At 42.5% G+C, this 22,779-nt stretch overlaps 4 protein-coding genes across 5 annotated transcripts; 2 read left to right on the forward strand and 2 right to left on the reverse strand.

The window, feature by feature from the left end:
• Positions 1-4,410: 4,410 nt before the first annotated feature.
• On the reverse strand, positions 4,411-9,108 carry tufm (Tu translation elongation factor, mitochondrial). Its single transcript, XM_080856030.1, has 10 exons — positions 9,064-9,108; positions 7,938-7,984; positions 7,674-7,812; positions 7,064-7,230; positions 6,449-6,718; positions 6,083-6,215; positions 5,799-5,903; positions 5,510-5,661; positions 4,692-4,811; positions 4,411-4,590 (listed from the first exon to the last, which is right to left on the reverse strand). Exons 1-10 carry the CDS (start codon positions 9,098-9,100, stop codon positions 4,420-4,422), a joined length of 1,341 nt encoding a protein of 446 aa, XP_080712156.1. The 5' UTR covers positions 9,101-9,108; the 3' UTR covers positions 4,411-4,419.
• Positions 9,109-9,353: 245 nt separating this feature from the next.
• Positions 9,354-15,958, forward strand: hspbp1 (HSPA (heat shock 70kDa) binding protein, cytoplasmic cochaperone 1). Of its 2 annotated transcripts, none has more exons than XM_080856036.1 (8): positions 9,354-9,509; positions 9,928-10,049; positions 10,231-10,444; positions 11,952-12,176; positions 12,413-12,568; positions 13,367-13,463; positions 13,710-13,818; positions 15,396-15,958. In XM_080856036.1, the coding sequence occupies exons 2-8, from the start codon at positions 9,930-9,932 to the stop codon at positions 15,474-15,476; spliced, it is 1,002 nt and encodes a 333-aa protein (XP_080712162.1). In that variant the 5' UTR covers positions 9,354-9,509; positions 9,928-9,929; the 3' UTR covers positions 15,477-15,958. The 2 variants fall into 2 exon arrangements, with proteins under 2 accessions (XP_080712162.1, XP_080712163.1); XM_080856037.1 differs by having other exon boundaries at positions 13,373-13,463.
• A 219-nt stretch (positions 15,959-16,177) lies between these two features.
• On the reverse strand, positions 16,178-17,572 carry tmem86b (transmembrane protein 86B; the record flags this gene model as incomplete). Its single annotated transcript, XM_080856039.1, has 3 exons — positions 16,178-16,635; positions 16,863-17,106; positions 17,522-17,572. 3 exons carry the CDS (start codon positions 17,570-17,572, stop codon positions 16,178-16,180), a joined length of 753 nt encoding a protein of 250 aa, XP_080712165.1.
• Positions 17,573-20,154: 2,582 nt separating this feature from the next.
• aspdh (aspartate dehydrogenase domain containing) lies at positions 20,155-22,757 on the forward strand (the record flags this gene model as incomplete). Its single annotated transcript, XM_080856041.1, has 7 exons — positions 20,155-20,188; positions 20,810-20,954; positions 21,142-21,226; positions 21,343-21,492; positions 21,616-21,839; positions 22,148-22,287; positions 22,720-22,757. The coding sequence occupies 7 exons, from the start codon at positions 20,155-20,157 to the stop codon at positions 22,755-22,757; spliced, it is 816 nt and encodes a 271-aa protein (XP_080712167.1).
• Positions 22,758-22,779: the final 22 nt, after the last annotated feature.

Raw genomic sequence — 22,779 nt, forward strand, 5'->3', positions numbered from 1 at the left:
GATCTTAAGTATCTAAACCTTGGCAAAAAATGCTGTAGTTGCACAGCGTTTTGCTGGTAGGGAACATTGACTGGGACAGGTATTCATGAATTTTGGAAGAAGGTGTCTAATAGGGGCAAGTATCCACAGTTTGGTTCACATGGTCTACTGGTTTGCTCGATGTGTTAAGCGTTTTGGGAATGTGTACATGGTATTGGTAAAAGAGTTTAAATGATTGGAAAAAACTTTGATTTGTGTGAATGTATGTGTGAGTGTTTTATGAATTGTTTGTATGCATTTACAGTGATGATATGGCACCCAAATGTTTGACTACAGGTAAAATCCTTCCATTTTGTCTTCAGTTTGTGTAATATCTATTTTGTAGGTGCCTTTATTAAAGCCATCCTCATAGAAATGTCCACACTTGAACATATGTACATGTGTGTGTGTGTGTGTGTGTGTGTGTGTGTGTGTGTGTGTGTGCGTGTGTGTGTGTGTGTTTTTTTTTTTTTACAGCTGACACCCAGTCATATGAAAATGTGTTGGCAGCTATTTACAGCAACCAAGAGGGAGTGTGTTTCTATGTACGTGAAGACGATGGTGGGTAATATTTGAGTGCAGCCCTGTGTGTGTGTGTGTGTGTGTGTGTGTGTGTGTGTGTGTGTGTGTGTGTGTGTGTGTGTGTGTGTGTGTGTGTGTGTGCGGGTGCGTGTGCACTTGTCTGTGTGCACTTGTCTGTGTGCACTTGTTTGTGTCTGTAGGGATGTGTGTTTGCATGTGCACATGTGTGTTTGTGAATGAGTGTGTGTGGTACGTGTATGGATGTGTGCAGTTTGTGTTTGACATCAACAGCTGAGCAATATTACTGCGATACAAGCATTTATTTCCACCAGCCTTCCATCTGAATTCTCACTCTGTCTCTGCCCTCCTGCAGACTATGTCACCCCTGTTGGTGGAGATGATGCAGCTGAGAAGTTTGCTCAGACCCCCTCTGATTCTCTCAATCTACCAGACACTCTTACAGGTATATAAATAATGCAATCACTTACAGATTTACACTCTTTTGAAGATGCACTCATTGCTCTCACTCACCTTCTCGTCTTTGTTATATTTCTCAGAAGGAGAATCTTATGAGAACATGGAAGGCCTCTATGCTCATCCTCGTAAAAGACTTAACAAGAGTCAGGAGGAGGATGGTGAGGAGAGACAGGCACAAATAATGATAGAAATGCGCATGCACATCTCACAAATTACCTCATGAACACACACACACACACACACACACACACACACACACACGCACACCTCAACGCCTTTTGAGGAACGTGCTGGATCCACACCAAATACACACTCCTGTTAAATAGTCTGCCAGTAAGGTTTGGAGCCAAAAGGCTCTTCCTCAGACTTCTCTTTTGTGTGTGTGTGTTTTTCAAAAGATCCACACAAAAACATTAATGAACAGACACACACAATATCAATGTCAATCTTTTTCACATAGAAGTTTACTTCGATCCTGATGCAGTGGAACAACAATGCCAAGGAGGGTTACATTTACCACAGGAGCTCACTGACACTGGTACATTTTAAAGTGTGTGTGTTTGTGTGTGTGTGTGTGAGAGAGAGAGAGAGAGAGAGAGAGAGAGAGAGAGAGAGAGAGAGAGAGAGAGAGAGAGAGAGAGATTAACTGACAAGAGATTTTAACAGAAAAATAATGTGTTGTGGCCATTAGGCATGAGATTTACAGTATACTCTTCCTTACCTGTAGGATCTTCTTTTACGTACCCTTCTGCCTTCTCTCTTTCTGATCTTTGCCTTTCATTCTCATTTCTACTGGACCTCATTGAGTGCTGCATAGTCCATACCTGACTTTCTTTTAAATGTGGGGTTGACTGTTTTAAAGATTCATATGAGAACATGGAGCAGAATTTTGCAGCTCATCAACAAGACAGTGACGGTGAGTAAGAAAACACAAAACAGTCTTTTAGTAGCTATAACAGTGCTCCATGGTGTGCATATGTTATGTCTTGTATTTCATTGTGAATGTAATTGAATTGAGACGGGGCAAAGAATCTTTGCAAAATATATGTAGATATAGATATAGATAGATACATACAGTAGATACATAGATAGAGCAATACCAATATACACTCTATATATTCTGCTTTTATCTTTTAATGCCAAATGATATCAATCCTGGCACAGATATGGGGCATTGTTCCAGATTGATGAGCTGTCCTCTGGACAGTAAGGACTACTACACTGGTAAGTATAAATGTGCATTTGTCTGTAGCTTTTCAGGGGTCACAAGCAGAGAGGAGAAGACAGGGAAGATATGTCCAGTATGTGTCTGCATTCTAAGTGTTGTGAATATCCTCACACCCCACATTGTCTGTGTTTTATTATTCTAGAAGATTCCTATGTGAGCATTGAAGACAACCTTATGTCACCTATGGAGGATCCGGAGGGGGAATAAGGGTGTTGCAGAGATCTCCATACTGTAAGTATCAAAGACCAAATGTTTAAATGTGGGTCTATATATGACATAGGCCATGTATGTGAAATGCATGTTTAAATCATTATTGCTGTCAAATTGAGATTCCCTCTCAAGGTTTCAGGATGCACTAATGGAAACACATCTACACATTTGATCTAAAAGTGTATTATCCTATGTCTCCTTCTAAATGAAGTGAACTGAATAGTATGTTTTCTTCATGGAACCAATTTAAAGTGGGGTCCTCAATTATAATCCAATACAGTGTTTGCCAAAAATCAGCAAATTTCTCCTCATGCTCCTCCAGCTGGCTGTTGTGTTTGTGCTAAAAAAAAACACTGGATTTTGTGTTCAGTTCTGGGTGTGTAAATGACAAAGTGGCTCAGACCAAATACCAAATGACTGGTCCAGAAGTATTGGCTGCTGCAATATATATTGTGCATATCAGGGGGTTCTTACATGCTTATGGCGGTAGATGCCGTAATGGCACACCTCCTATGAAGAGCCAAACTGACTTGTATTTTGTACTTTTCAGATTCATGGCTGTGAATAGAGGGGAGCTCTATTCCAGTTGAGCTTCAGAATGGACAGAATGACAGAATCCATAGATGGAGATAGTTTTGGATTGCATGTTTTATACTGTTTGTAAGCATGCATTTTTGTTCAACGGCAAAAGGTGCATTATTGTTTAACAAAATGTGCAAAAACATGGGAGGTAGACCTAATGTATGCCTCACTTCCTTAATTGACAATACTAGTCTCAAAAATTTGTTTTATGTTGGTCTTCTTATCTTGAGGACTGCATTTTTAATTGAGGTAAAACTAATTGTTACTGTAACAAACTGCTCCTGTTTTCATTAGAAATCAACCGCCAGCAGATACTTGTTTATGAACTAACAGGAAGTGGTTCAGTTGGTTGAAGCCCAGCCCATGAGTCTGTGCAGCTGAACATGTTGCATACTTAGCAAGTTGTCAGGTTCCTCTTGTATTCATAACATTGTTTGTATAAAATGACCACGGTGCAGCTTTGAAATTAATGTCACATGGAGCTATTTTTTTTGTATTGTTCTGAAATAAAATGTTATTTCTGTTTCAGTGTGACATTCTGTCAATATGATGCAAACTAAACAAATTTCAAACAAATCTAAAACTGTCTACCAGTTCATCAGTTTGCAATTTATTTGGACTGCATGCAAGCCTAACAGATATGGTATGAAACTCATACAGGTCATACACAGCTGAACAGGCGATACCACAAACACGTGAGCACACAGCTAGGTCATTTGACCACATGCGGTCATCAAGCTGCCAAACATTCACACCAAATTTTCACTCCTAATTGGCAGATCAAGCGTCTTCATAAGCCAGTGCCAGAGGCTAGACAGTATGTCTGACTCAGACTGATGTGACGCACATCACCAAAACACTCACGCAAGCACTCACGCATGCAGACACACAAAAAACAAGTCCGAGCGGACAACAAGATGTGTCAACTCAACTCTGCCACCTTGTGGACACAGGAGGGAATTACAATTGAAAGAATGCGTTTCAGACAGACCGACCGACCGACAGACGGACGGACATACCCTCTTATAGAGATGCCGGACGCATCTAAAAAAGAGGTTCTAGGTGCAGGTGTTTGAAAAATTAGACATCAGACAAAATAAATTATATGAATACATTTTATCACATTGACCACAGCATTCAATACCCCTTCCCTAAGAAAAACATTTGACAGGTTTTACAATATGAACAGAGTAGCTGCTGCAAATACATATTTTTGTTTTTGAGTGTTTGTCTTTGAGATTCAGCTCTTCCCACATCAGCCAACTCCATCCAAGGTCCAATCATTACCACCATTTATGCCCCCCCCCCCCCCCCCCCCCCCCCCTCCACCCCAGCCCCATACTCTACATTATTCCCCCCCCCCCCCCCCCCACAGTGCATTCTCAGCCCCAGTTGTGCATGTCTTCCTTTGAAAAGGTCAGGATATCAGTCACCAGGCCGGTTCCGATGGTTTTATTTCCGTCTCGTAGCGTGAACCTCTGGCCCCTCTCCACCACCATAGGCTGCCGCAGGGTCAGAGTCAGACTGGTGTCCTCACCGGGCATCACCATCTCCTAAAAACACACATATGGGACCGGGGGTGGTGAGTGAGTGCATCAGCAAGTGGGACATTGTCTTGGGCTTTATGGTCGTGACACACGCACATGCATCATACCTTGTCACCAGGTAGGGTGACTCGACATGTCATATCCCATGTGAGAGAGAACATCACTGGCATGAAGTTTGAAACAAATGGTTTGTGTCTTCCACCCTCGTCCTTACTGAGAATGTACACCTAGTCAACAAAAAACATAGAAGCATTTCCTTAACATGACTTTCCAAAACAAAAAGACACTAGTTACACATATGATGGGTGCACTAGTAAAGGCTCAGGGCTAGCATCCATCTTTTTCAGTACCCAACAATGACACAATCTTAAACAAAGACACACTCTTAAACACACACACACACACTGCCCGCCCGCCCGCCCACCCACACACGCACACACTGCCCGCTCACACACACACACACACACACACACACACACACACACACTGCCCGCTCTCTCAAACGCACACACTGCCCCCACACTCTCTCACACACACACTCAGCCTGCTCTCACTCACACACACACACACACACACACACACACACTGCCCGCTCTCTCAAACACACACACACTGCCCGCTCTCACAAACACACACTCAGCCTGCTCTCACACACAGACACACACAAACACACTAAGCCTGCTCTCACACACACACACACACACACACACTCATCCTGCTCTCACACACACACACACAGAGACACATACTCAGCCTGCTCTCACACACACACACACACACAGCCTGCTCTCACACACACACACACACACACTCAGCCTGCTCTCTCACACACACACACACACACACACACACACACACACACACACAGCCCGCTCTCTCCCACACACCCATACACCCACACACACACACGCTCACACACACAGACCTGTGCTTGGATCTTCTGGTGTGGCTGGATGGAGGCAGGCTTGCTCATCACCATCCCTCTCCTCACGTCCTCCCTCTTCAACCCTCTGACAAGGGCGCCTAGATTATCCCCTGCCTCGGCCCTGTCCAGTTGCTGATGGAACATCTCTATGCCTGTGGGCAGAGAAGATAAAGACGGGGTAGGAGGGAGGAGGCAAGAGAGCTAAATATAATTATATATTTTTCTGGCCACCGAATTCAGAACCATTTACATGCCAGACAGTCAATGTGAAGAATAATGCTGAACTTACCAGTAACCACAGATTGTACAGATTTGTTGTGTCCCACAAACTCACAGTTGTCACCCTTCCTAATGACCCCCCTCTCTAGTGTGCCTGTTACCACGGTGCCACGACCTGAAGAATGGGTACAGACACACGGTTACAAAAATACCCCTACAAATCATCTAGATAAGCAATACAGACTCACTGACTGAATTACAGAACTAATGCTAGCATGAATGGAAAAAAAGCATCCCACCCCAAATACCCACAGGGTGCTGAAGTCCCACCCATAAACACATGCATGCCCTCACCTGGGATGGAGTAGACTCCATCGATGGGAAGCAGGAATGGTTTTTCCAGCTCTCTCTTTGGCAGTGGTATATATTCGTCTACAAACTCCAACAGCTTCATCACCGCATCCACACCCAGGTCCGGCTGTTTGTTCTATATACACACACACACACACCCCCACACACACACACTTTAGGTTCTCAATAAACAAACACTGCCATGATGTCCAAGTCATGTTTGAATTAACAAAGCAGCTTAACTATCTCCCCAATTCCTCCCCTTTCATCATCATCTTCATCCCTTCTCACTCACTCACTCACTCACTCACTCACTCACTCAGTCACTCACTCACTCACTCTCCTTCTTTGTCCTCCATCCTCCCTCACCTCTAGTGCGCAGAGTGCAGAGCCGATGACCACGGGCGTGTTCTCTCCATCGTAGCCAAACTCAGTCAGCAACTCACGGATCTCCAGCTCCACGAGGTCGAGCATTTCCTTGTCGTCCACTGCGTCGGCCTTGTTAATGAACACCACCACATGCTCGACGCCAATCTGCCGAGCCAGCAGCAAGTGTTCACGCGTCTGCGGCATCTGCCCGTCTGTTGCTGCCACCACCAGGATGCAGCCGTCCAGCTGCGCCGTGCCCGTGATCATGTTCTGGAGATTGAGACAGGGAAATAAAAAGTTGCAATACTGGGGAACTTTGGCAAAATCCTCTGCAATTAAAATAACATTTTGTCTAAAAAGTCATTAACCTGTTATTGCCAAACAGGTATTGTACAAAATTTTCGATGGTTGACACCGCATCATTTTATTTATATATTTTTAACTTCACAGTAATTCTTAAGGGGTGTGTTTGTTCGCTTATTTTTCTCTGTGTGCCTGTTTCCATCTGGCAGTCTCCTTGCTGTAATCTACTTCACTCTAGAGGCTTGTTGAGGATGACACTGCTAGAGCCATAAGTTTGTGTTTGTGCGCATCAGTGTGTAATTAATTCCCTACTTTGACGTAATCGGCGTGGCCGGGACAGTCTGTGTGGGCGTAATGGCGGTTGGCGGTGGTGTACTCCACGTGTGAGGCATTGATGGTGATTCCTCTTGCTTTCTCTTCGGGGGCGTTATCAATGTCCTCATATTTCTTGTAGCGAGCTCCACCTGCCTCGGCCAGCACTATTTCCCGCCAGACACATTTCCAAAGCAATATTACTATAACAGTACACTAATGATAGCATATCTGTATCATCACACAGCATCTAAACACGCAAAATGATTCAAACAACACTAAGCCCAGATCTACTTGGCCAAGAGCAGGCCCAACATCTTGCCAGACAAGACACATAAGCAATCATTTAGCAATCATTATATACAGTAATGGCACACTTAACCAAGGAGCTGATTGGAACTGTATTACATACAACAAATAATGTGTCAGCAATAGATACAATCACATTCTACAGACTCATTATGATTTAATTTGAGGATATAGGTATGGATACAAATATGTAAGGTAATGCTTGTACTAATACAACAAATTCTAGGTCCACAAAATGCTTTGAGATGGTGTACAGCAGCTAAACTGTATAAGCCCGAGCTGAACTAAGTAGGAGATTTACCTTTGGTGATGGCAGCAGTCAGTGTGGTCTTGCCATGGTCTACGTGTCCAATGGTTCCAATGTTCATATGGGGTTTGTCTCTGGAGAAAACTCTCTTTGCCTCAGCAGCATATCCTCTCTGTAACAGAGGCACTGCACACTGGCAGAGGGAGAAGGGGTGGGAGAGGGATTATTTACTGGATGGTAGGATGGACAAGATGTATGATGTTAAATTAAATCTGTACTTTGCAGCCCCTGTGGAACGAAGAGTAATATCACACTCACTAGTTTGTAGGAGCTGTGCAGGAGACCAGGGGACGAGTGTTGGAGGGCTAGACAGACAATATAAAAATACCTCATATTAGACATGTTCATTATGTTTCCTACTGCTTCACAACACAACACAAGGGTTCTATGAATCGTATGTTCAACAAACCACCAAAAACACAGACACTTGATTAATCCACAGCAGTCACCCTACGATTTTGCATTCTTGCGATCAATGAGTTCCACAATTGTATTACCGCAATATTTCTGCAAAAAAACGGTCTATCAAAAAGATAACGTAAAAACTACTAGACATATTTTCATGAAACGTGTTGGAAAAGTGTAGCATGGGCCAAGTATGAGCCGATTAGGCTACATTTTGTTGCGTTTCCGAGTGCCTGCTCGAATTCAGTTTCGCTTCTGAGAGGAGTCCGTTGAGCCTTGACGGGGTATGTGCTGTACTGAGTGCCATTCTAGTTTTTGACTGATTTTATTTAACTCAAAATCACCGCAGTTTTATCAGCATTTGTTGAGAGTTCCTTCACTTTTGGCCTGTCAGTGACTTCTGGAGCCACTGGCATATAGATGGATGCATCACAAACTGTCTGTGACACAACCAACTTTGATGCAGTGATGCTGCAATCAACGTAAGACAACATTTCTGACTGAAAGTACAACATGACATCAGATTTAAAATGATCCCCACGCATGGATCCGAATCCTTGGATACAGATATTTATAGCTAACGTAAATCGTTTAAATGTGATGCAGAAAGTATGACAGCAACCTTTTCAAATGGGTACCAATAAGCCCCTCTCTTAACCCAACTGTATGGCATTCTTTCTCTAGAAAAAGGTATAAATATTCACGGCTATACCCACTTGCTTGAGACATTTCTCGGTGGTCGCCCACCCCGATACATAATCACTAGATGTCCCTGGCGAACGTGACCTTACTAAACATATTAGCGTTAGCTGCTAAAACAAATCTAGCTCAAGCTCTGAGTGTCTACGTAGCATAACATTATGGGCACTCAGTGTCAATGCGATACGCACAAAAACGATGTAATGTGATGTAAATATCCACGTATGCATGTACAGTTTTAATATCAACTGACTGTACTGGATCAATTAATTCAACTTACCAGACAGGCATGCACGGAACCCCACGAGCGCAGCCATCTTGAACACTATTAGACAAGCAAGGGCATCGCATGCGCGTTGAAGTTAACCTTCCGTCATTGGATTGAGACAACTCCTCCGCCGGCCTGACCGTAAATGCCGTCTTACGACCGCGCTACCCATTCAACAGAGGCATGAGCGAAATTGAAATGCAGAGCCACTGATTGTGTATGCCACGTTACTTCAGATGTTTCGGTAGTTAAAGTAGTACGCAAATTGTGGAGCGACCCTGTGGGCGAAACATGCTGTTCATGACAACCATTGGGCCCACCATCCCGTAAACTCTGGAATATTCTAGAGATTACGATCTGACAGCATTTAAATATTATAGGGCAGCAGCTGTCATAGGCAATTTTCGAAGTTAACACATACACCAGAGAGACGAAGTAACCCGTCGACCTAAGTTTCGGTAAGAACGATATATATTTTCAATTGTTTACACACAGGCTAATGTTAGCTAACATAGCTACCAAAGCAACGTGATCTGGTATGGTCATTTGCTGCATACGTTTACTCCATAATGTTGTGGTTGTCTAGATAACGTTAGTAAACTTGAGCTAACATAGTAATGGCATACCATATTTTGACTATGAGGCTACAAATCATTATTCTGTTCAGCTAGGTGCAAACTATACATGTCATCTATGGAATTATTTTGGAGTTGTTGAGAGGTATTGTTGTCATACGTTAGTGTAACGTTACAGAGAGGAAATATAATTTACTACAGCATGTTGACTGTCTGGCTAGATACGTTTCCTAACACTAAATGGCGTGGGCCAAGAAATATAGTCTCTCTAAGTCTCAACTCTCTTGTCAACCCAAACAAGTGATGGCTGAAGGTGGTGACAGACGCAGACATCCTCAGAACCTTCAGGGTGTTTTGCGATTGGCAGTCGAGGCTGGCTCTGCCTCGGAGGGTCCCGCACCAAATGAGCCCATGTCTGAGGAGGTGAGTGACCCAAGGTGACATCCAGGAAAATTACTTAACTGGATTTCTTCAAGAAGATGTTAGAGCCCTCATGTAAAAGCAATTTAGGCAGTGTATGTGGAAGTAAAACAAACTGTTGAAAATAGAGAAGAAGTCTTTCAGACTAGGACTTTTAAAACGACCCTTTGTTTATCCTTTCAAGAGACAAATATGGTTGAGACAAGCTCTCTCAGAGGTGTGCAAAGGACAGATGGATGAGGTGGAGCAGATGAAAGAGTGTATGAAAGTCCTTCGGTCAGTGGGGAACCGGGAGAGAGAGAGAGATGGAGAGGACGTTGAGGAAGATGACGGAGAACAGAAAGAATCTGCTATGGAGCTGCTGTCAGAACTGTGTGAAAATCTGGATAATGCACGAGGTATGTGTGTTTGTGTAAACAAAAATGTTCGACACTTTTATGTTGTAATGGTCAGTGGCGCAAAAAGTGGGTATGCGCTGTATGCGGCGCATAGGGGAGCGCCAAAGCGATGGTAAAAAAAAAAAAAAAAATGTTTGGGGAATTTTCTATATGTAGCTGCTGTTGTGCGTTTCTAAATCATTTCTGCATTTCCTTAATGTTATATAACATTTTAGAGGACTAAACAGACTAGAGTAGGCGCCTCATCTCTTAAGATTCCATAATAGAATTTTGACATAGAAGAGGGAGAGTGAGCACCGTGACCGCTCAACACACAAGCAGTAAGAACTAGGCTACGAGTAGTGAGTTGGTTGGATGGAAGATGGATAAAGCAAAAAAGCTGTCAGGAGCTGAAAACAGAAAAAGAAAGAGGGAAAAAGAGAAGACATGTCAGGGGATGCAACAGCAATTAAATAAGTGGATGGTGAAAGGCAACAGGTAGGTTTTAAGGTGTCTTTACGTTTGTGCTTGGAGGCTTGCAAATAATGTTAACAGACTAGCTATCAGGCTAGCTAGCGTTTGCTAACATAGAAATGTAGCAGCCAAATGGCTAGTTTAAGCCTCATCAATTAGGCTGATGATAGCTACATTTAGATTTGGGTTAAACCCTACTGTACCAATCCCATGTATGACACATCTCAATTTTATTAAGGCAAAATAACAACTGGAAACGTAACTCTGGATACCATGGTTACCATTAGCTGTTCATGTTAGCTGTGCTGTCAAACATACAGGCTATCTGTTGGCATGGTGCAATACAAGATAAATGGGCAAGGGAAAAGGCACGGCGTGTTATTATTTAGTAGCAACTAAAGAGCACTCTAGAATATTTTGGTAGCAGCATTGTTACACATCATCACCTTAAAAGATCTTTATTTGTAGACTTACTTTTGCGTTTTAAGGCATTATTTTTGCAATGGTTATCATTTTATTGTTAATGTTTGCAACTGTTTATTATTTGTTAACATTGTTACTAATATATATATATATATATATTTGTGTGTGTGTGTACAGTATACTGTATGCACCATAGGGCACCATTATGGTAGGCATGCAGTGGCTGATATACTTTAAAATAAACCTTTATTATTTAAAGCCCATACATGATGATGTCTGGCACACTTATTTATTTATCGCCAAAATTGTTGCTGCATACCCCCCTGACATTGGGCAGTTGCACCCCTGGTAATGGTTGATCTGATGTTTATATGCTTTAAATGTGTGCTTTAAGACAGGCAGACACAAGTGTGTAGTTGTCGATGTTAATGGATTTGGAGATTTTGGTTTTAAGTGTGTGTTTGCAGTGGTTAAATGATTGATGTTTATGGGTGGATCACTGATCTGATAAAACAAAGCCACATGTTTGAGGATAACAGTGTGGGACGATTAGTTTTAACTTCTTGGGTAACTTCATGTGTATGAATAGATATGTGTGTGTGTGTGTGTGTGTGTATGCACATTTTTACAGACCTAATGAAGCTGGGAGGCATGGATCTGTGTGTATCCTCCTTACTGTGCCACCCCCAGAGTGGCGTGCGATGGCATGCTGCTCAGCTCATCGCTACCTGTGCCCAGAACATGCCCGAGGTGCAGTGCCACCTCCTCAGCCTGGGGGCGCTAAAATCACTGCTCCAGCTCACAGACCACGACCCAAACCCCACTGTTAGAGTCAAAGCCCTCTACGCTGTCTCCTGTAAGTTGTTTTATTGAAGTTTGTTTATTTACCTGCATGAATGTGTGTGTTGCATTTAATACATGTAGGGTTTACTATCGTTCCAATAGAATAAATGTACAAAACAACGAAAGTTGTATTTATTGTATAATACGCCAGGCACTGTTAAGTGTTTAAGTCTTAACCTCTCTAAACCTGATGATATGTAGCTTCATGAAAACATATCTGTGATGTGTAGATTCTCCATGTCTCCTCAGGTTTGGTGCGGGAACTGGAAGCAGGTCTCCAGGACTTCCTGTCACATGACGGCTTCTCTGTGCTGATGAGGGGCATGCAGTCAGACAATGAGAAGCTCAGGACAAAATCAGCCTTCCTTCTGCTGAACCTACTCTCAGCCCACCCAGAACAAAGAGGTAAGAGACATGTGTGTGTTTGTTAGGAAGCAAATAAATGTATGAAAGAGAGATTCCTCTGCATGACCATTGACAGTAATAGACATTGTTGAATTGGGAGGTACAAATGGGATTTAAAGATCAGGGGACTGACTATAATGGACAGCCCAGAAATGTAGTTACATTTTCAAATAACATTTTGTCTTTGGAATAGTGTGGCTTATATTAAAACATGTAAAAAAAAAAAAATATTCAGTGATAAGATGCTAATTTCAGTGCACAAAAGCCATGTTTTGTATAAAAAACAAAACAAAAAGAAAACCCACTGTTGTTATATACCAGTATGTAGGTTGTATAGTTAAGCAATATAGCACGAGTGGGAGTGGGGTAGGTAAGGGATAATCCCATGGGTGGTGTTCGGCCGTAGCCACCGAGGCTATCCCACGGCTATCCCACGAGTGCTATATTGCTTTTATAAAACAATTCTACTGTCAACAAATTAACATTTCAACACGAAGTTATTGATTAAAAATTGTTTATTTCGCCATTGTTTTGCAACAAAATAGTTCCATTGTCAACGTCTTGGTTTGGAATTTTAAGAACTTTGAATTAACAGTTATCATCAACACGAATATTTCATCGCGGAGTGATATATTATTAGCTGTGAAAAGTCCCAAACTGTTGGTATGTTGACGGATAATCCAACTCATGGAACGTCTCTCGTCCAATCAGAAACAGCTAAGTAACGCGATAGAACCCAATTGTTTTATAATGCCTGTCAGTCTACTGTCAGTCTGATGAGTTTGTGTTGTCTTTCAGAAACAGTGCTCTCTATGGGGATGGTCCAGCAGTTAGTGTCAGTCATCCGCTCTCCTCACAGTTCTTTCCATGAGCATGTGCTAGGAGCCCTCTGCTGGTAAGAGTTTAATCTACCCATGTGTGCTTCTGTTTGTGTGAGCATAATTGTCTGTGCCCACTCAGTGTGGTCTCTGATACTGAAGAGTATTATTATCCATCCCTTACATGGTTCACTAATCTTCGTTTGTGTCTGTTTTGTTTTTTTTAAGCCCAACAGTACAGGGGCCTTTGGCACAACAGACATCAAAGCTGTGTTGTGTGTTTGTGTATCGACTCTAATCTTTTACTTTGTGTCTCCACACAGCCTGGCCGAGGACAGCAAAGGTGTGGAGGACTGCAGGGCGCCCTCTCTTGGTCTGAAGGACTTGCTAACTCAGAGGGCCAAGGAGCTGCAGGGCAAAGAGGAGAGCCAGGTACCACTCCTCATCCTATTTAGCATCAGTCCTCCATCTGTCTGTTTCTCAGCACTGTTTATCACTTAGATCATCGGTTCCCAAACTGGGGTACGCGTAGTGGTTCAGGGGGTACGCGGGGAGAAAATTTGATTGGCGTGAAAAAATAAATAAATAAATAAAAAATAAAAAAATCAAACTGACATAAAATCTTAAAGAGTCTGAATAACCAAGTCACATTGCCCAAAAACTCATGTATACCCATATTTAGCAAAATAATTACACTGCGAAAAATAGATAGGCCTTCAGGAAGGACGGGGAGACAGAGTGGGGTAACGCGCCTGTAAGCAGTTGCTCCCGGGTGGGTACACTGCAGCATACACCGAGAGGCTCTTGCTGCCAAGGGAATGCCTGTCAGCTTAAAGGATGTTTTAAACACTACAGTAAAATTGGTGAACTTTGTTAAAGCCAGGCACCTGAACTCTTGCATATTTACTGCATTATGCAGTGAAATGGGCAGCGACCATACGACGCGATTACTGCACACCAACTTGCGCTGTTTGTCAAGGGGCGAAGTATTGACTCGTTTCTTTTAATTGAAAGATGAGCTTAAAATGTTCTTTACTGACCACAATTTTCACCTTTCACATTATTTGCAAAATGACGAGTTTCTTACACGACTAGCTTATCTGGGTGATATTTTTTCTCGTCTGAATTAATTTAATCTAGGATTACAGGAGGTCTCCGCAACCGTATTCAATGTATACAAGATAAAATTGAGGCTATGATAAAGAAGTCGAAGCTCTGGGAAAACAGCATGAACAACAACAAAACAGAGGTCTTTCCGTCGTTGCATGATTTGTTTTGTGTGCAAATCACCTCGGTTTGAAAGACAGTGTCAAAAGCGACATTATAATGCATCTCAGTGAGCTGGCTGCACAATTTACGAGTCGGACAGTTGGATTCGTTATCCCTTTTCTGCTGTGCCTGCTTCCTTACCGGCATCTGAACAGGAGAGCCTCATTGAAATCGCAACAAGTGGATCCTTTAAAATTGAATTCAGATTTATGGATATAACAGATATGACAGTGTCCAAACGCGCTGTCAAGACTTTGATGCCCTTTGCCACCACATAGCTATTTATGTGAGACAGGGTTCTCAGCTCTGACAAGCATGAAAAGTAAATACAAGCATAGACTGTGTAGAAGTCGATTTAAGATTTTCTCAAATTCAGCCAGACATTGCAAAACTATGTGCATCCTCTCAAGGACACCCGTCTCATTAACCTGTGGTGATTATTTCTGGCTGAACTCTGCTCTACGTAGATGGAGATTGAATGTCGAAAGGGGTACGCGACTGTAAAAAGTTTGGGAACCACTGACTTAGATCATCTCAGCATTGACTCTCATTCACCTTATTCACTTAATGCCACTGCCTCTAGACCACCCCCTTTCTCTCTCACCCATCCAGAAGTCAGTTTAGAGGCTACGGTTCCTTTGAAGTGTTCCTTTTATTAAATCTGGTATGTTTAGTTCACTAAGGAATTATTGGAATATGTGATCAAGTCTGATCGATGTCTGTCTGTGTTCACTCTGCAGGAGGAGCTGGAGTTTTGTGAGCGGTTGCGATCCATCTGTTTCCAGAAGCAAAGCCCAGACGATAATGGGATGGATCGATGAAAGCTCATTGGTCAGTCAGGACTCAAGCCATACCATCTCTGACCATGTTCCATATGTTGTTTGTGTTATGGACTTCAGTTATCTCTCAAGAGGATAAGACATGCCATATAGATCTGGACATACTTGAGCGAAACACTTAAACGACACCACCAGAGGGATGATAGAGCTGCTTCAAAGTTGTGCTGGTTAAGCCTTAAAGGGCCCAGAGGAAATGGGTCAAAAACTGTTTCAAGAAGGTTTAAATGACTGGTGAAAATTATGTCATCTTACTTTCGGTTGGTAGATACACCCAGGAACTAATGCATGTGAAACACATGCATGAACACTCCAGTCCCCATACTAACCAAGGCTCCAACATGCTCATACACAGACACACACACACATCAGATAAATATTTGTATCTGTATGAAAAGATGTACAGTTTTATTTTTGAAAAGGCATACACAGTTGTCCGTGTTTCAGTTCACAGCTTTCATTCTGACCTTTTTTGTCACACTATTAAAGGAAAGAACAGAATTTATTGTCAGTCTCGTTTCTTAGCCATCTGATCTGAGCTAGGCCCTTATGCATTTACTACAGTACATGCTCGTGTTAATATTGTCACTATGACTTTTTCTCTCTCTCTCTCACGCACACACACATACATACCTACATACAATTGAGAATACATTCTCTTACACCATGTATGGCAGGGTCAGCACTCATGAACTCTTCCACTTCCTGAATTCGTCGTTCTCCTTTGCTCTCACATCACCAATGGCGATCAGCAGCTGGGCCAAGTAGTAGGTCGCCATGACGACGTGCTGGCCATACTCTTGTGGCGGTATGACACCAAAGTGCTGCAGCGCCAGGCAGAGGTCTGAGACCATGAACACCAGACTTCCCATCAGGGTGAGGGGTCGGCGTGTACGCAGGGCCAGGATTGCCATGACGACGATCAGGATCACGTACACCCCCACAGCGGGTGTGATGATGCTGGCGTCCGGCACCATCTGGAGGTACGGCAGCAGGTTAACATACACACCTCCCACCAGCAGCAACAGCAGGAGGTAGAGGACATAGAAGAAGGAGGAGGAGGAGGAGGAGGAGAGGTAGGTGTAACGCTCTGAGAGGAAGCACAGGGAGTACAGCAGGTGGGCCACCGCAAAAGAACCCATGCCTGAACAAGATAGAGAGAAACAGATTCTTATTGAGCATACTAAACTCACGCATCAGTTTGTGAGTTTATGACATTCATTAGGAAGATATATATGACTTTTTTGAATCTAGAGATAAAGCCATAGAATATGTTGCAGCAGCAGCAATATATTTTTACACCAAACTGGCCTAATATTTGACAGTATCAGAATGGCCTGTCTGATTGTTGTACTTGTTGCGTCTTGTTACCATGGAGAAAGAGCTCAGGCCATATAAGACATATGTCTCCGCCGGCAGAGAAGAGCAGCCCTCCGGCCACCCCCACCAGGCTCCCCAGTCCGTTGTGGTACAACACTACCAGGGCCAGATAGATCACGGGCGCAGACTTGGCTGCAGCTGACACCACCGAGGGGGAAGGGTCGGGCAGCCACAGCTGGAAGTAGGCTGCCGCGGAGAGGAAGAAAGGGAGGAGGCCAAGAAACAGAGCACAGGACTGAAAGAGAGAAAGGTGAAGGTGAAGTTCGGAGGAGCAATAAAATAATTGGCAGTGGGCATTGACCTCATACAATTGATCTGTGGTGACGTGTAGTAAACTATGGACAAATGGATAAACGCACCACACCCATCTACACACATACACACACACACGCACACACACGCACACACACGCACACACACAGATATCCTCACATGTCATTTGTCATGCATTTTTTCCACAGATGAGTATAACCAGGTACATCTTGTAAACTTTCTGTTTCATTTACATATTTTACAACCTGGAGGAAACTTTACCTGTGATCTCAGAAAGTCACAGAGAATTTAACTCAAAGCACATGGATTAATGTCAACTGATAGCTAATGAGTTTGTGTGTGCTGTTGTAAGTGTCTGGAGGAGACAAGATTCTCACCGCATTTCTGCGCAGTCTGCTATCGTAGGCATGTGTCTCCAAAATATCCATCTCTCCCTCTCTTTCAAACACCCTTGCACACACTCACAGACACACACACAGTATTCAGAATCCAAGCCTGGAGTGTGTGCCGCTGTGTTCACCTTGTAAAGCAGCAGCAGCAATGTCAGTGCTGTCCAGTTCTCTGACTGTCTGCGTGTTTGGACTTGGGACCAGTCATAGCAGCTTGTTATCTGTCAAATTGTCGTGTCATAGTCAAAGTTCTCATCCCTGCTCTCGCTCTCTCTCTCGCTCGCTTGTTCTCTCTTTCTCTATCTAATGACCTTTAACCCTGTTAATGGTATCAGCAGTGACTGGTATTTCTGACAAGTGATGTCCTAATAATGTGCACTGCAGGGCTTGTGCAAGCCTTAATCATTTATGCTTGACATTTTGAAAACTGAAAATGAATCTTACTAAGATGGACAAAGGCTTCTCAATCAGCTTAATCAGAAGTTGATGAAAATAGAATTTAAACACGAAAATGAAAGTTGTATGTAACGTTAGTCTAAGTGTTTTTAATAACCCCAATCAGATGCCATCACCTTTGTTCCAGTGCATTATGAAACCCGTTCCCTTAATGTATGCTCTTCTGTGGAATGTTAGAAACATCTTGCGTGATGTTGTTTTAAATGCTCTAAAAGTGTTTCTAAGTGTTGCTACTCAGACTTGTGGTTCGGTTTGCCAGGTCCAAAAAAAAGCGTTGCTCCCCTAAGAGAAATCTACCGGAAGACGGTTTTGTTCTAATGACACTAGCAACTTTGGTCAGGCGAATATCTAGATGTCTACTGGTTCATCAAATAGCGTATATGACGCTTCATAACTAAAATAACAATGTAGGCTACTTAGCCTTGTGATAACTTGATTACTTTTAGTAGGCCATTTAAGATTTGTTTTATGTTTATCATTGCTGTGTTTGCTTGGTCACTGGCAAAGTGCGCATAGCTTGTTCATTAGACGGGTATCATTTAGACGTCATATTATCTTATCGACACAGCCTCCGCCAATAAGAGGTTCATACTGCTGTCATTCACTCCCTATGTTCAAAAACAGGAAACATGTTGCTTTTACTAAAAAATCAAAAGCTTTTCCACGCCTTTTACTGACGCTCTCCACATGATGGCATAATAGGAGAGAGAAACTGAAAGAGAGAGAGAGAGAGAGAGAGAGAGAGAGAGACGTTCTCTGAAGTTCAAGCAGTAAAAGACCTGACGTCATTTCGTGTACACGAAAGTCCATTTTCACAGTTATTATGCAAAGTTGACTTCAAGATAGTGGAACTCTACTTAAATTCTCTTGCTACACTTTCCCTTTATGTTCACTTTTGTCTGTGGTCTCCCACTGTTGTTCCTCCGCATTTGAGTTAGAGGGACATGGGGAGAAGGAATGAGACATAGGAATGATACAATGTGTCAGATCATGCCTTCTCAGCCATTTGCATCCTATGATTTTAAAGAGCAGAACAGTTGGAATTCAGATACATTCTCACAAAACCGACACAAACTAATTATTAACAATTGACTCCCTAGTGAACCTTGATCCTGCTATCCCAGAACTCTCTCTCAGGGTCGGTTGCACCAAGGAGCATGATCAGAGAGAAGGGACCCACACATAAGTGAGAGGAGATACAGGGAGAGAGAGAGAGACAAGGTGTGGAATTTTGAGGTGAGTTGCGCTGTAAAGGTTGTGAAATAAAGAGTCTCTGGGTTTGTGCAATGGCAGTGGAAACCCAAAGACTGGATAACAGGAGAACTATGAGGGCAGAGATAGAGAGTGGTTGGAATATAGAAGGTAAGGGGAGCAGAAATAGTCAGTGGATTTTCTGGTCTTTGACCAGGTAGAATCCCATTTATGTTTTAGCACAGGAACTATATCAGATGGAAGGGTTGGGGTCATGGTTAGAGTTTAAAGATTAGATTATAGGGATAGGTTATCACGTTTGGGTACTGCAGTAAACTGTTTAACTTTGTAAATAACTGTAGTGTGAATGTTACTGGAAAGAGGATTACCAAAGTAACTCAATCAAAAATGACCTCTAGTCCCATGATGAAAGAAACTAGGCTAAAGCTAATTAAACAGACCTGTTTTATAATTGATGTTAATTGGAACAAGCATGACCCATTTTGGGGCTTGTTGACTACCAAAACACAATAAAATCCCTTTTTCTCAAGTGGCATTTATATTGTGCTTTTGGCAACACAAAAATAACTTTATTTCACTAGAGTTGAGAATATATCAATAATTTAAAAAGATGGGAAATCCTACCCACTGATATTTTGATGAAGAGAGGACATCATTCAGATTTGCCATTGAGGTGAAGTGACAAAGTAAACAAGTTGACATTACAGCCATCCACAAATAAAGCCCTAAACATTGATGCTAACTCTACATCAAAAGTTCACAGTGGGGGAAATATTAACTTTTACGTTAATAACGTTAATTGCGGACTGGACAATGTTTTTCTAGAGGCCGCATTTCAATATGGCTGCCACAGAGCAGTTGTGCTGTCATAGGCTTCCTATCACCCGTTGATCTTGATCCCCAAAGTATTTTTTCCCCCCCTAGATCCAACCCTGGCTCAGACACCTGCAACAATGCAGATTGGCATCGTAGGATTTGGACATTTAGGTAAGCCTCATTACTCCCTACAGAAGGAGTGCTAATGCCTGTGTCTTTTGCTTCAGTGAAATGAAAACATCTGATGATAAAAGGGAGTGGCCTGGAGAGGATCTGTCTCTGTGTGTGTACACTATTTCATAAAACTACTGAAGAATATTGGTCCTTTCATTTCATATCATCCTCTGTAGTCTTCCTAGACTTTCAATTCCTTTGTCTGTAACCCCACACGATAACTAGTCCAGATATAGGCTTTTAAATGACTATTGTCAATGGATAGTTACCGCTCGCACCACACCTTCCATCTGCACTTCTCCAGCCCAGAACCAGTTACCTCAGACACACCCCTGGTGTCTTCCCTCTTTCAATGTATGTAAAGTATCTATTCAGTTTCAATAACGGAGTAAGCAAACTTTATTGCAATACAACAAACAATGCCTAAGTTCTATGCAAAAATATGCCCTTTTGACAGAGATACAATGCATTTTACCTTCTTGATCCACTGTATTTTAGTAAAGGAGATTTCATCCAAACCTTCCAGCCATTTAACATACAGGGATCTTCATGAAATGTCCTGTGATTAAAATTATTGCTGAGACACTTCTGAGGTATTTGCTTGGTTGTTTGTAACAGGACAATTTCTTGTGGAGAGGATCCAGAAGGAGGGACCAAAGACGGGACTTAGACTAGCGTTTGTGTGGAACAGAAATTCAGACAAGCTCAAAGATTCTGTACCTGAAGAACTCATTCTCCATAATCTACTAGAGTTTCCAAAAAGGTACAATGCACACACATAGAGCAAGAGTGTGTGTGTTATAGAGGGAATCATGTGTTAATAGAGTACGAATAGAGACCATTATGCACATTATGCTTCATTAAAATCATCAGCCCACATTTTTTAAATGTAAGTGTTTATGACATTTAAATGTATAATTCTTACATTCTTGTGTCTTGTGTTGTTACAGAGGAGCTGATGTAATTGTGGAAGTATGTCATCCTCGGATTGTTAAAGAATTTGGGCCCCAGTTCCTGTCACAATCTCATTTCCTGGTAATCTACACATCCTTCAACTGATGTCACACTTAGACCAGTCGTTGGCTTTTCTGTGTTTTTATTATGATGTATTATATGATCAACATTCTCTAGTATCTTTCCTCTTTTTGCAGGTGGGAAGCCCTTCAGCCCTCTCAGACCCTGACCTTGACCAGCAGCTGCGCAGTGTTGCTAAGCTTCATGGGAAAACACTTTATGTGCCAAGTGGAGCATTATGGGGTGGACCTGACATACAGAAGCTAAATGACTGTGGAACTTTGACCGTAAGAGAGGATGTCAAGATCTATTTTTGAAACAATTCTTGCTGTTATGCTTCTACTTCTTATTACTGTACTCTGTTCTCTGTTTTATGATCACTTCATCCCTCTTGGTTTGTCTCTCCATAGGCCTTAACTGTCCGCATGTCTAAGCATCCATCCTGTTTCCGTCTGTCACAAGACCTTCTAAGCGATTGGTCAGAGGGGGAGGGTAGGCGGGTCATTGTCAGTGGTCCTGTTGCAGAGATCTGTCCACTCGCCCCGAACAATGTCAACACCATGGCAGCGGCAGCTATTGCTGGGTCAACGCTGGGCTTCTCAGGAGTCAGAGGCGAGCTTGTGTCAGACACAGAGTGAGTTGTGTTGCAATTCTGTCAAAATCTCTTTGCCACCAACACTATCTGGACATCTCTTACAACATTAAACAGGAAGCCTAAGCCTACACCTACTGAAAAGTTTTCATCATATCCTTTTTCTGTCATAATAAATGACAACCAATAAAAAAACAAACAAAGCCAAGAATAAGGAGGCACAGAGGGTCATGTCCTCTGTTTGTGATGCGATTTGTGACTGGCAAAGTCTTTCTACTCTGACAACACCTCTGTGCTGTACATGGATACACCACAGATATGTTATGTCCATATCTCTCTCTCCCTCATAGACTGAAAGATTATCATGTGGTGGAAGTGGAAGTGACGGGTGTGGATGGTTTCACTGTGAAAACCGTCAGAAGGAATCCGGCAAAACTTGGAGCAGTAACTGGCAACGCCACCTATAACTCCTTCTGGAGCAGTTTACTAGGTGAACCAGTTTAATAATCTAAATTGTTTACCTGTTATTGATGAACTTATTCATCTTATTAATGAATTCAGCAAGTTCAGAATTGGAGATATGGCTATGGGATGAGGAGGCTCTGTGTGTCTCTTTTAGAGCTTGTGATTTACTCGGCTCTTCACCTTTTATAAAGTCCTTGCAGCTCAGATAGTAGCTTTTGTGGTTTCTATATAACCTTTCTAGCTATGTCCCTGACAGACAATTCCATTCCTATTTTTTATCAGGACAATAAATTAAGCATTTAATAAAAGCAGGTTGGATGGTTAAGAACATTTAGCGCACCTGGCTGACAGTCTCATTTTTTCTCTTATCAGAAAAATAACAGAAAACATAAGACAATTTTTAAGAGAACTTTGCTTCATGAGGACCACTGACTAATTTCCCCCCTTCTCCTTTCAGTTTGCAGAGGCCATGGAGGTAGAGTCTACCTATGCTGAGTTGGATGAATTTGTGGATACA

This window comes from Sprattus sprattus (assembly GCF_963457725.1).
Source record: "Sprattus sprattus genome assembly, chromosome: 18".
In the NCBI taxonomy this organism is placed as follows: Eukaryota; Metazoa; Chordata; class Actinopteri; order Clupeiformes; family Clupeidae; genus Sprattus; species Sprattus sprattus.

Bases quoted from the DNA above. Each gene is read 5' to 3' on its own strand.
- tufm (XM_080856030.1), bottom strand. From the start codon at position 9,100: ATGGCTGCGCTCGTGGGGTTCCGTGCATGCCTGTCTG. The intron at 5,904-6,082 runs GTGAGGGCATGC...CCCATTCTTCAG, and splicing joins TGGAGTCTACTCCATCCCAG to GTCGTGGCACCGTGGTAACA. The intron at 5,662-5,798 runs GTAAGTTCAGCA...CTCTGCCCACAG, and splicing joins TGTACAATCTGTGGTTACTG to GCATAGAGATGTTCCATCAG.
- hspbp1 (XM_080856036.1), top strand. From the start codon at position 9,930: ATGGCTGAAGGTGGTGACAGACGCAGACATCCTCAGAACCTTCAGGGT. The intron at 10,445-11,951 runs GTATGTGTGTTT...ACATTTTTACAG, and splicing joins AAATCTGGATAATGCACGAG to ACCTAATGAAGCTGGGAGGC. The intron at 12,177-12,412 runs GTAAGTTGTTTT...ATGTCTCCTCAG, and splicing joins AGCCCTCTACGCTGTCTCCT to GTTTGGTGCGGGAACTGGAA.